The sequence below is a fragment of the Temnothorax longispinosus genome, chromosome 6 (genome assembly GCF_030848805.1).
Source record: "Temnothorax longispinosus isolate EJ_2023e chromosome 6, Tlon_JGU_v1, whole genome shotgun sequence".
NCBI classification, from domain to species: Eukaryota; Metazoa; Arthropoda; class Insecta; order Hymenoptera; family Formicidae; genus Temnothorax; species Temnothorax longispinosus.
In genome coordinates, this window is record NC_092363.1 from 21,529,354 (window position 1) to 21,543,396 (window position 14,043).

Below are 14,043 nucleotides of genomic sequence, written 5' to 3' on the forward strand. Positions count from 1 at the left end.
ATTCAAAGTTTAGATGGCGTTCACTTGATATTAATATGTTACGAAGCAGTTATCAAGGAAATAGAGGTTATCAGCTGTAACAAGCAGAAAATTAATCCCGGCACGGTGTTTATTAAGTATAATAACTCATTCGCAGTTTACAGAGCAAACTTTTCACCGTTGACCTCTCCCGTGCGCAATTATCTGCTGATCTATTTGCAGGTTTTATTTTAAGGTACGAAATCTTAATCCCTAGCGTTACGACTATCTAAAAGAATAAAACAGAGGGGAGAAAAAGGGAGAGAGAAGTAGAAAGAATCGCGATTATCCGCAAATGTACACGTGCATTGAAACGAAATGCGGCGCGGATAACGCAATTCTCTCCTCGTTTTGACTGCGTTCCGTCGAGTAATCGAATTAGGTATTCTTTATGGGCTCCGCGGGAAACTTCGTTTGATAACGGTCGAAAACGCGCTGTGTACTCACCGTATAATCGAATACTACTCTCAACCTCGCCGAGGGAATTTTTGGCCGCACACCGGTACGTTCCCACGTCGTTTTTCTGCAAATTCCGGATCATGAGGCTCATCCGGACCTCGAACGGTGATTTCGTCGTCATCTGGACGTTGTGCCTGACGCTGGATATTATCATCGCACCTGGAGAACAAAGTAGAGAGCATACTCGATTATTCCAATTCCGCCGGCTAGAAAACCACATATTGTTTTTCCTCATGTTTGCGTATTCAGCATTTTTATCGGTTATGTATGCGGCAGTAATAAAAAAATCATTCATTATGAAATTACAGAGAGAAATACAAGAGTATTTTACAAGAAAGAAAGAGATTGAAATTAAAAATAGATATACAAATTTATAATATAATGACCGCAATTTTGCGGTTTAAATACAAATTATATATTTCTTGATATTATTAGAACCATTTCAAGAATTTTTATATTTGAACACATATATTTTTCGGTTTCAATGTTACTCCGATTTTTCAATCGCTTTAATAATTGAGCAAAATTTGAAACGCTACACTTTAAAATATTATTGAATTAATTATATTCATTTATTTAAATGTTATTTCAACTAAACTATGAGATATACTTATGCGCTGCACTAAGAAGCCACGTCTTTTACCATAAATAAGATATCTCGCCCGTTTCATGCTATGCTTTCTTATTACACGTTGAAACAGTTGCGGATAATGGGAAACAAGTGAAAGGTATCTTCCACGCGAGACGAAATTGCATACGAATGCATTGGAGCGAGGAACTCCGGATAGCTGAGCGTGTGTTAAACTGGGAGAACGTCTGGCTCTTGCGAGGTGAAATCCACTGCGGGGATATTTCCGCGAGTCTGGATAAGTAGTATTCTCTCTTATATCTATCTAAAGTTTTCTTGAGGGATTCTGAGCCAAGTTATTACACGTTGTTGCGATATGTTGCTGGTGCTCGTTGACATTTCGTATGGATTTATAGTACCGAAACAATTGGCTTTTTACCGCGCGATATATTTATAAAAAAAGCCAAAATTTAAAAGAACTGTTGACTATTGATATACACCGAGAAAAGTTTTATTTTTTATCTTTATTATTATATTTTGCATAAAATAGAAAGAAAGTTGAATTATTTCGCGCTCTCTTTTGTTTTATTGTTGTTTAGTTTCATAAGCTTGTAGAACGAGTTTCCAATAATACGAATAATAAGTTTCTTGAAACTGACAGTACAACGATATCGCATCGCTTAAACTAAAGTACGGTCTATAATCGGATTTGTCTTGTGAGAGTAATTAACGTTTGAGCATTTCTCCGCTAGTTACAGTCGGTAATTAGTTAACAAACCAATCGTTATAACGGACTACGCTACTTGTGGTAAACAATACGCGAGGGAAACTACAACTATTTCACGCAGATGTTGATATTGCATTCGTGCATACACATGAATGGAAAGATATTTTGTAAATTATTCCAATCGCGTTAAATCATAATTTCATTTCACGATGGAAGTGAAAACTTTATTGTTAATAATTGACTCTTATTATTAAAATTAATATATTTCATTGATAGAAAACAAGAGGAAATTGAATTGTTAATGATTTGGAATGTATATTGGCATATACGAGTAAATACATATGTGCAATGTATACGACAAAGATTAAAAGTTAGAATGTGTTGTGTGCAAAGAAACTTCAACTTACGTTACAGACTTGGAAGTTGCGTGGAATTATTCGTGAAAAATATTTATATAGTTCAAAGAATGCAAATAAGGCTCGTCAGCTTTATTCTGCATAGAGTGTTACAAAAAAAATTTATAGTTAAATATCGCCTAATAATATAACATACTCATTTTTTCGCTTATATTTCTTTAAACATTCAACCTAAAAATCTATAAATTATTTAACTAATAATTATAATTGTTAATTAATCTGTATCTTTTTTGTGTCCAAAAAGCGACCATAAAAATTATTTAATATATTGAATGGCAATGTATGGAATTAATAATAACCAAAATACATATAATTTATAAGATAATAATAGATCAAGGTTTGAAAAATTTAAAAACAAAGTAGATAAAAGAGGCTAACGAACCAAGCCGGGTGTACGTTTTAAGAATGTGTTACAAATTTAAATAAATAATATGACATACGTTAATATAAATAAATAATGTGACACGATTTGCGAATTATAATTTGACTATTATAAATTTCATCGACTTTGTAAGTGACGGTTATTATAGCGCATCACTGAAGATGACTTTATTGCAGGTTGATGTCACATTATTTATTTAAATTTGTAACACATTCTTAGCACGTACATCCGGCTTGGTTCGTTATCTTTTTTTATATCTCTTTTATTTATAATTTACAAGATCTGAAATCAATCTATACGAGTAATAATTGACAAGCTGATAAACGGAACAAATTAACAAAATTTCCAAATAATAAATAATAAAGAATACAGCCAACGAGTAATATTGCCAATGATAAAATTAGCAAGCATTATGGATTGAAAGAACACGATGATTAAATAAAATATTACGCTGAAATGTCGTACATAATATTAAAGCGCAATCTACAACGGAACAACGATCCATTATGGAATACAGTGTAAGGGCTCTATTTTTAACGAGAAAGTCATCTCACGTGTCATCTCACCCTTGGGGTCCTTGACCCAATAGTTAATCGACATCGGGGACGCCTCGACGAAACATTCCAAGATCACGTCGGTCCCCAAGGGCGCGCCGACCAGCTGATTGGGTACGTGAATCACTGGCGGAACTGTAAATCGAAGTCGGAAGATATTGTTGCATAGCCTCGGCACGGCGGGATTCGACTTCTACAAGGTACATCGTACGTCCGATCCAACGGCTCGGATCGTAATCACTATTACTCACAATGAACGTTGATAGAAATACGTTTGCTGACCGCGGGCGGAACCCCGTTGCTGGCGATGCACAGATAAACCCCCATCTCGTTCCTCGAGATCTTCGTCAGTTTTAGTTCCTCGCCCGAAAATTCGGACACGATTCGGACTGAGAACAGTGGGCATTAAAATCGAATAAGACTGATAATCCTTGATACATAGTTCGCTGGCGCGCTCCAAATTTCGCGTCCATAATGTAAGATTTTTTCATTCTAAATGATAATTCTAATACTTTATTCTAATAAAGTTGATTTTTTCTTGAAATATCGAAAGGTTCGATTTACTAATTTATTTTTTACTGGGTATATCTATTTACTTCAATAATACATAAATATAAGATACGTTACTAATTTTCCACAAATCAGATATGAATTCAGTATATAATAGGTCTCAATAATATTTTACTTTTAAGCGAGTAATTATTACGCTAGTGAGGTTTAATCAAGAACATCTGATATACAGAGCAAAACAACTATTTATTAATTAATGGAGATAAATATTTGATCAGAATTATTCCATTTTATTGAACAAACACAATAATTAACACAGATTAATAATAATACATTCACTTTCTTATCTTATCATAGCTAATTTTTTTCTAGAGATTACGTCAATTTAATTATATTAGGTATTCGTATATAATTAATTAGTAGAAACATTATAGCTGACGATCAATTGTCTCTGGGTATTATTATTTAACGAAGAGCAATGACTATAGATGAACGGAAAAATAACGTGAAGTGAACGACCTATTACAAAAGCGACGGTCGATAATCGATAAAACAATAAACACGTTTAATGTTATTATATGCGTGCTAATTATGCTTTTCCAATATTTTATTATGGAACATGCAACGCACGCGTTTACATATTTTTGCGTATTACATTTTCTTAGTGTTGCAAATTTATTCATTTTGCATTTCAGTACGATTTTAAAAAGTTCCAACGGTAGGGTAAAAACATCCAATAGTTTCTCGCTTAAGCGCGCATGTTTTCCGACATCTGTGTGTAAATTAATCAAAAGAAACCTTTTTGTTAAGCGACACCCTCTACATATTGTTCATTCTGAATAAGTTCGCGAGTGTATTCAGATGCAAACAACGAAGTGGCGCACGTAGATAAGACGAGCGCAATTTGTTGCGCCTGCACCTGTTCCTTAACCGCGAAATATCGTAAGCAAACGCACGGGACCCTCCTCACCTGCGGCCTCGTTATGCTACATCGCAGTTCAGCTCGCAAAAACATCGATTTTCTCAAAGGTCCTGAGACACACCCGTGTGTTTTCCACCCCCGCGAGTTAATTACGCGGAAACGGCATAAACGTCCGCGTTTTACTCGCGTCCTACCGCCGCGCACCAAACTTACTTTAATCGAAGTACCTACCCATGAAGTCCCGACGAACTACGCGACTCCGCGTTTCCTATTCAAACCTTAAAAGTAATGGTTTATTCTTTATTCGCGCTCGAAAATTAGTTCTCTAAGAATAATATTTTGACGCGGAAAACAAGAATAAAAAATCGTGAACGATCTCGCCAGAATCGAGGGAATTAAACGGATGAAACATATGTATATCTCGGGATTGGAGAACATTCCGTTTGAGAGACAGTCGTGTCTGAATACTTAAATTACTGAAAGATTTGAAATTTTTTATTTACAAACATAATTTACATTGTCTCGCTCCTTCCTTTGCCGCCCGCTTATTTTCCTCATTTGCGCAAAATGTCCACGCAATGTTAATTAAATTTGCGGTGATCGCGAGACTAAGGCGAAACTTTTCCGGCATCAGGTCCGATAATCACTGCGATTGTAGTGTCGACAATAAGCCGTCGGAGCCGGGTCATCCGGAGGTGCAGGTTCGCGCTCAGCATATGTTACACCGGTTGCCGCGGCGTGCATCCTTGCCGTGGACCACAGTACGGCGAAATTTGCCTGCTATTAGTATCACCACGCTGAAGTGAATACTAAATACGTCGTTTAGCCGAGACCGATGCAACGCGACGGCCGAGGGCGAGGTGAGACGCTTCGCTCGGTTCGCCGGTAGTGCTTCCGCAACCAACAACGTCCATTTTACGATCATCCTCTCGAGCGCTTTCGTCAAGAAATATATGCAACAATTTCATATGTGTCGGCCGTTTGCGTCCGTTTTCCTCGGCAGACACATATAATCTAGGATTTCTTTGACCCGCTGATAACCGTGTTTTAAAAGTGGTTGCAGGTAGAAAATTAATATCAAGTTTTTGCTTTATTGAAGAAACGAAATTTGATTGTTAATTATTACAACCTTTCACTTCAGTAATTTCGGAAGGAAAATTCGGGCGTAAGATTCTTCAAACTACGGCTATAAGAGCAATTCTCGACAAACTACTGCTATTTCCTACTTGAAATGATTCTCCTGTTTTAATACGTGCATAAATCACGAGAGAAGACCTAAAGAAGACAAACGCGTGTGTTCCGTAACTGGCTCAATATTAAACGCGCGGCTAAATTCGACATTACGTTTAATGATCCGCGGAACGACGGCGCGGCCGGCCGTTCGGCAGAAGTCGCGGGCGGATGCCGTCATCTCGTAACATCAGCGGGGAGCAGGGAGGGAAATCGGTTTCCGGACGAAATTCATCTTAAAGTCCGGAATCGCAATTCGTAATGAGGGAATTTGAATACTAACGGGATCGCGCGCGGTGCGCGGCATGCGCGCCTAAGGAAAACATAATTGTATATTCCGCGCTATATCGGCGGAACGGCGCGCGGCGCGGGCGTACCATCTATATTAAATCTTACCGTGAGACTTCTGGTTCGGGGCGCTTCCTGCAAATGGCTCCCGAATTATAATGTTCTTGCCGTCTTCCCGGCGCCAGGATACGCGCGGCTCGGGAACGCCTCTCGCCCGGCACGTTAACTTCACCTGTACGTGTTATGAAACCGGAATTATAAAGAGAAGCGAGTTCGTTATTGCACTCCACTAATGCCGTGCTTCATCCAAATATATTTGGAGGAATAAAGGAGAGAGAGAGAGAGAGAGAGAGGGGGGGGGGCAGGGAGCAAGAAACGCACGCGGGACCCCCGTCTCTATGTAAAACACGTACGCGCGCGAGGACGCTTGTCCGGAACAATGGTGGCTTGCGCGCGCGGATACTCGAGCGGAAAACGAATCTACGATCGCGAGGGGCATGAAATATCCAGCATCGACCGGGACGTCGCGTCGCGTCGGGCGATTTTTAACGGTTACCTGCTTCGTTGCGTTCGCGCGGTCAATTTTATTGAACCTCCTCCAATTCTCGTTAACGAGAGGTTTAATTTAGCGATATTTTCGCTTCTGGGTGGGCTTTAATAATCCAAACGATCCGCGAAGCTATTTTTGGTTCCGAACGGGGTCAGACACGATCAAATCAAGTCGATTTTCATAATTTCTCGCTCTAGCGTGTCTCTGCATTCGCAGCCATCAATTATGAATATCGGCTTGATTTTCATCGGTTACATTGTTATGGATACTCGAAACGAACGGGGCAGCGAATGGAGCTGCGCGAGTTGCGAAACGTAACGCGAAATGAATATCTGTGTGTTCTACAATGGAAAATATAAACGGCATGTTGACAATTAACGACACGACACGTGTCGCAGCATACTGCGCTGTTTGTTTGCTTGTGTTCCACTGACACGTCACCTGCTAGCTTGCAATATCTGTGACATTTTTGGATGAACATCGTGTTAGCACGATCCCGAGGTGCAACGTAAGTTATTGCATGTCATGTATTTTGCGTAACTACCTTCAAAAAAGTATAAAATAAGACGCGACTCTTTTAACTTTTCGAAACTGCTTTTTCAGCGCTTAAAATTTATCGACGCTTAATGTGTATATAATAACTAAAAATACTGACGTATGTATAAATTTCTGATCTCGTGTCCTACAACAATATTATTTATCGAAGAATATTCCCAGAAAAATGAAAAATTAACAGACGAATAAAATAAACACAAATTCATTAACATGTTATTAACTCATTTATTTAATATTGTATTATCAATAATAGAGTACCTGACCTGGTAAAGTTTCAAATATTACTAATGTCATCGAGACGTGGATGTAAATTAATACGATATGTCGATTTCAACCAGATTTTTGAAATTAAACATGCATATATCATATTTTCGAGAAATAAACGAATGTATTGATTGGAAATATATCGAAAGTATATATTTATAATTCGAGAGAAGCGTACAATCTCAGCAAAACATTAAACATTCTTTGGGAAGTATTACCCCCGGGAGAGTTTGGAGAAGCTTATGCGAAGAGGGAACTTCACGTTTTGCCATCAGGAGTCCTATCAATTTTAAATCAAGACCGCAACTAGGCCGAGGATAGATGTTCTAAATGCGATATCTCTTATTGCTAGAAGAAAATAAGTTTAAAAATTAAAATTTTTTATATTGACATTTGTCCAAGTACAACGTGAAAACGTTATGGAACGAAATTCGAACACCGAAAATCTCTGTGAGGGTCGATCTTTTTGGATTTTTTTAAATATTTTACGACAATTTGGCGAACACACGAGAGACGCGTCGTTAATAATAATAGTTATGGTCTGAACAAAATTATTTATTTATCTCGCTAGCGGCTAGAGAGAGATTCGACTTCCACTATCAGAAAACGGGCGGACAACCGGAAAACCAATCCTCGATTGGAGTTTAAATTTTTTATCAACTTTGTTTAACGCGTCAGGTTAATGGAAGCTTTAGTTTTTTTTTTTACAATTGTGCTCTGACGACTAATAGCTGTGCTTTGGATCTGCTGTTGTTAGACCGTATTTATTAGTCACATTAAAGTTGTCACATTAAAGGGTTAAATACGCTTGGCAGGCCTAAAACTAGGTCGAAATTAACAAATTTTTATTGTGGTAAAATTATTTTACCTCAATTTTTGATATTTTTTATTGAATTTTTTGACAGATATTCTCAAAAACTCTACAAGACATGTATTTTCATTTTTTAATATAACATATAATTTTACCTACAATAAAAATTCGTTAATTTCGACCTAGTTTTAAGGCCTGTCAAACGTATGTTACCCCTTAAGGGCGAATGTGTGATTTGAGGCAGAAATTGTTCAATTGAATAAATGAAATTGCTTTACACGCTGAGATATTTCTTTCAATATGTTTACTAATACTTTTTCAATACACTATATATACAAGATATTTTAAAACAATTAGTTCGAAATAACAAAATTTTGTGGTCAATTTCTCCCTAGCAAACTTGAGGAAGGTTTCCGTTTATATTGCAACTTTCCAATCTTTTGAATCATTTATTTTTATGTGGCTACGTCTCGAATTAAAATTCTCTTAAAGTAAACTCTATTCAAAGTTAACTGAAGAACGTAATTTTGTTGTTTACTTGACTTAAAGTTAGTACGCAAAAAAAAGTCTTTTTTTTTCACTCTCTTATATAATTTGGATGCCTCGACATTTTCGTTAAGGAAAAATTGATCTTAAGTTGGTTAAACGAATCTGTCATTAACAGTACGTTTGGAGATTTAGAGACTCATTGAATAAAAACGTTTTAGTCAGTACAAGTTAATATATAATTTACGTCCTTAAAAGACATTTTACAGAAATGAGCAAAGACTGAAGTTTCATCGTAAGTCAAAACTTGTGATTATATAATTTCTCAAGTACATAAATTATATCCATCAAATACGTACAATTTCGTTGCTAACAAAAATAGTACGATACAATACTTAGACATGTGTCCCGACAAACTCGTCAAAAGAGATGGAAAGTAACTTATCAAACTGACAGTCGTACAATTTTCAGTATACCAACTGCGGTAGCTTTATAATAGGGGGAAACTCGCTATGCGCCGGTATAATTTCAAAGTTTAAAATGGTCCACGATGGTGGAGCTCCGTAGAGCTGTCGCATCTTCGTAAAAGCGTCCTGTCAGACGTTCCGAGGGAAGCGCAATATTCTTTACCCGAGCGACACCGGCGCGGCGGCCATGCGCGCGGAAAAACGCGAGGATGAGATGAGGTATTCGCACAAATTGCGCGACTGCCACGGAATATGAATTGTGAGCAACAGGTCACTTATTTTCACTGATAGCTTACTTACAGCATCCGGGCGTGAATCAAGACCGGCCCGTAAAACACGCGTGTGCCAGATTACATTCTCACAAATTAATTGCGCGAAAGATTGTCGGATTAAATGAATTACTTATGAGTGATTAGGCTCAAAATCTATTACCCACTTTTATATATGCACGGTTATACTTTTTTTCCTCGAAGAGCAGGTTTTCATCCTTCAAACAGTGTGTGTGCCTTTTTCAGCTCTAATTGTAAGATACGTGAGATTATAAAGCTAAAATTAAAGTTATTAATAACAGAAAGACATTTAGTAATAATTACGGTTTGGGTTTTATGACAGCGTGATGTTCAAATAGCACTTGCAACAGGTGTTGCAAGTTGCAGTTACGAAATCGCTATGACATTATGAAGCGTGCTGCAACATTGTAACCATTTTTTATATTAATTGAAGTTCCAGTTGACACGTTTCTAAATATGACAACTTGTTTTATATACGTCAGTGTACGCAGATGAGAGGCAAATACATTCAAACTCAAAATTAATAGTATTTTTAATTTGATATTCCTATCTGATCATAAACTTCTTGAGGGATTTAAGCAATTTACTAGTAATTTCCTAATTAAGGCGTTATTAATGATGATGAAGTTGCAAGGTTATTTGTAGATTCAGACGCGAGCCGTTGCACACTCGTGGCGCACTGCCGTTTTCCGATATATAGATTTCCCCGACATGAATCACGCGGAATATAACGTTGGCCCGATAATTTACTGCACACGTAAATCAGCACATTTGTAAGCAATAAACCGTCGTTTATTCATGACGGCTTCTGTGTAGAGTAAATTATTTAACGACCCCCGGCCTAGTCGCTCCATAGAGCATCTTTCCTCTAGCATATTTATTCGTAAATTTATCTCCGCATGCAGATGGAATCTTGATTGAGACGAAAATTAATTTCGATTAAAAAGAACATTTAATCGTATTCCAAAGAACGGTAATGTAAATTGTAAAAGAGGATTGTTTCTTATTTGCTAGAAAAATTATCCTTAAGCCCTTAAGCCTTTAAGATGTTATTAATTAAAAGCTTTCTCTTGATAACTATGAACCAAAATTATGGAACGACGTAAAATAAAGGGAGATATTTACCTGGCCGCCCTCGCCTACCATCATGTCGCTCGATGTAGCTTCGGGATCGAAATCAGGTGGCACAACAATAGACAGCAGACCTGTCTGGAGAAAATAGATCAGCGTTAATAAATAAATATCATGATTTAAGTTCAGCAAGTATAATAGTTAATTGAAGCTTGTTTTATTAATAATAGAGTTTTTGCAATACCGTCTTTCAGATATGGTGAACGTATTTGAATTATAGATACGTTCACCGTCTAAATTCACATTGTCGGTCGAAAGGCGAAACTGCGCATGCACATCGTTCACCGTAACGCTATTTAGATAACGTTCGACGTTATTTTTGAGAGAATAAGGTTTATGATTACTGTAACGAAATCCCTAATGTAAATTTAGACGGTGAGCGTATCTATATAATTCAAATACATTTACCGTATCTAAAAGACGGCAAAAACTCCCTTATAGTTCTATTTCATTTAATTAAAGCCATAATTGTAATTCTATTTCCCTTCTATTATTTCATTTGTTCAATTATTACATCTGAAAACTTGCAATTATATTATATTTAATATGAATATGTAACAATTTTTTTCATTATAGGTGTACCATAATCCTGAAAGTACAAGTGGGACTATTATTCAAGCCTGAATATTACGACTCATCTACGGTAAGTTTTTTTTTGCAACTGGCTGCGCTCATTTTAATTAACACATATGCGAAATTCACGATGATGAGACGAGAGGAAACACGACACGGTCAAGGCTGTAATTTCTGCATAAATTATTTCCTGCAAAACCGTAATACGCGCTTCATCTCGAGGTAGATATTTTTTCCACCATATATGGCATCACGAATGTGATTCATCCGATATGCAGCGTTGATAACAACAAGCAAATCAAATGCAATGGCATAGAGCTCGCTTTATTTCCCTTGTCGCGGCCTACAGTGCTCCTATGGTGATAATATTTGGGATAACTAGTTTTTATTCGCGGCAGATAGACGCGAAATAAAATTGCGAAATTAATGAGAACAAACGGATCTCTGTCGGTCGGACTTTTTGAGATTAATTGAATAATTGCACGTGGGAAAAACATCACGAAGCCACCAACTTTTTAGATGCGGTTCTGGATGTAACAAGCAATTTACCCGAGGCAGTTTATTTATATATCGTCGGCTTTTTCCTCCTTTTCGTAAATTAAAGTAGACTATACAAAGTACAGAGCCATATAAGGCAGAGTCGAATAACACGAACGTCCCTAAATCTCACAAGCATCTTGCTCTATATTTAGCTCGACGCCGGTAACATATTATGGCCGTACAACATGCTGCTGTTGCCAGTACGGATGTCGGTGTATGTCGCCGGTTATTCGTTAATTAACGGCGCACGGTAGCACCAAATATCATAACTAACAGTCGGCGCGATCATTATTGCGCGCCGCGGCCGCCGCGAAGCCTAACAATCACGCACATGAGTTATCGTTACACGTGAGTCACGCGTGTTCAAAAATCGCGTCTGTTTAATCTACTCGTTTAACTAAATAAAAAGAAAATCGTTTTTACATATCGAATATCATATGTCGATTAATGTGCTTCCACGTATTCATTTGTTTGTAATATAAAAATATATTTTTGATGTAATAATAAAAGAATTAAATATACACTCTTATTTTTTTTTGTAATTTTGTGTGTGAGGCTGCAAATAATATAATTCTTTATCGAAGAGAATTTATTAATAATTTCGATGAGTTCGAAAGATGACTCTTGATTTTAAGTTGCTGAAAAATCTAAGTTTTAATTACGCCGTGTGCAACAGTCTTCACAAGTCATTGTTCAGAGGTAACCAGGTTAACACCTGATGGCGTCAAAATGCTGGATGTACGGCGCATTTTCTCATACGGTGTAAAATAATCCTTCGCGACAAAGCGCTTCGCAGTAACTACGCATTTGACGCTTATCAGCACGCGGAGGCGCTATCGCGTTATAATTCCCAAGCGAGGAATGAAGACAGCGGAGCGCACGACAGAATCGAGGAGGTGGATCAACCTCGAATGTCTGGCGTCGGGAACTTTTGTCGGTAGTCGTACGTCAAGCCGCGAGACGTCAGTACGAGTGCAAAGACCTCCTTCCCCCCGTCTTTCCTCCGCTCCCTCATATCCTCTGTCGTACTTCCCCTCAATTCTCCTTTCACTCCCTCGATTTAAAGGAAGTCCCTCTCACACGACGCCGTTTCCCTCCCTCCCCCTCCCACCCGTCCTCACGTAAGACGCGAAGGCGCGAGGTGTGCGCGCAATTACGAGGATGTAATCCACGCCACGACGAAACTTCAATCGTTATAACCGAGTTGTCTGGCAAGCCGCCGTCGTTGCACCGTGCCGCTCGAGAAACAGTCCCCGACGAATGCAAACTGCGTACCTTACCCACCTAACGCGACGACGACGACGATGACGAGCGCGGCGAGACACGTGCCCGAGCGCGTAAACTCGTACGTGTCGCCACTGAATTATGAAACTCCCTTCCACCACATCCGCGCGCGCCGTAAATTAATTATTATGCGCCTGCGAATGACTGTATCAGTCCGCGTCGCAATTCGGTGAATAAACCCGCGTCCCGTTGATCGGTCAATCTCTGCTTCCCAGAACCAATGATAGCTGCATCTATCTATAGATATAGCGTTATCCGTTAAGTCTGTTTTCCGCGATTTTCTCTTTCTGGACAAATTGTGTTATTGTAGTACACAGAAGCGTAATTTATATTATATAAAATAAATATAAATAATTTTCATGCTTCTAACTGATACATCAGAAACAATAGCGTTATTAATACAATATTAAAAATAAAAGCACAGGAATAAAATGAGAAATATGGAGAATTATATTTTAATAATAATATAAAAATTATGGACAGTGTGCAGAATTATCTCGATTCATAGAGTGTATCATAGGGCAAACGCATCTGCAAAGAACACGTTCGTGGAAACTCATTATCGCTCGTTAGCCAGATTCGAACCGCAGGATCATTATTAACCCATATGTATGCGCACAGTTCCATTCAACATAATCAGGCATGTAGTATAATTGAGAAACCACACATTGTTTAGTAATAGTTAGTAGTATAAGCTCGAATAAAACGCGCATTTACGTTCTTCTTAGTGTCTATAAAATACTATGTTGGGAAATATATAATGCGTTAAGAAAAATATCTTCACCTTTCCCGGATATAATAATAATAATAAAAACCCGTAATAAAAATCGATGATGAAAATTATGAATAAAAATTATGAACGATTTTAATTAAGCACTCGTAGTGTAATGATATGATAAGATATAATAAACAAGATAGTGTTAATTTAAATTAATTTTGTCGTGATTAATTTTAAATAAAGAGGAATAAATATCAAATGAACAAAATTCACGAATTTGTCCTAAAATGTTTCAAGGGC

General features: G+C 37.6%; 1 protein-coding gene and 1 long non-coding RNA gene across 4 annotated transcripts in view; one reads left to right on the forward strand and one right to left on the reverse strand.

Annotated features, from left to right (window-relative positions):
- Positions 1 to 14,043, forward strand: part of LOC139814123 (uncharacterized) — a 173,205-nt gene that overhangs the window by 70,527 nt on the left and 88,635 nt on the right. The window contains exon 3 of the long non-coding RNA XR_011732339.1: positions 11,205 to 11,271. This is a non-coding gene — a long non-coding RNA (uncharacterized lncRNA). The remainder of the gene's footprint in view (positions 1 to 11,204; positions 11,272 to 14,043) is intronic.
- The window catches only part of LOC139814119 (lachesin), a 95,454-nt gene that overhangs the window by 10,219 nt on the left and 71,192 nt on the right, over positions 1 to 14,043 (reverse strand). For 2 of the 3 annotated variants that reach the window (XM_071780147.1, XM_071780149.1), the window contains exons 5-9: positions 10,623 to 10,706; positions 6,183 to 6,306; positions 3,376 to 3,513; positions 3,125 to 3,259; positions 466 to 636 (exon numbers count right to left, since the gene is read on the reverse strand). In XM_071780147.1, the coding sequence (XP_071636248.1) occupies positions 466 to 636; positions 3,125 to 3,259; positions 3,376 to 3,513; positions 6,183 to 6,306; positions 10,623 to 10,706 (652 nt within the window). The remainder of the gene's footprint in view (positions 1 to 465; positions 637 to 3,124; positions 3,260 to 3,375; positions 3,514 to 6,182; positions 6,307 to 10,622; positions 10,707 to 14,043) is intronic. The other variant, XM_071780148.1, reaches the window with a different exon arrangement.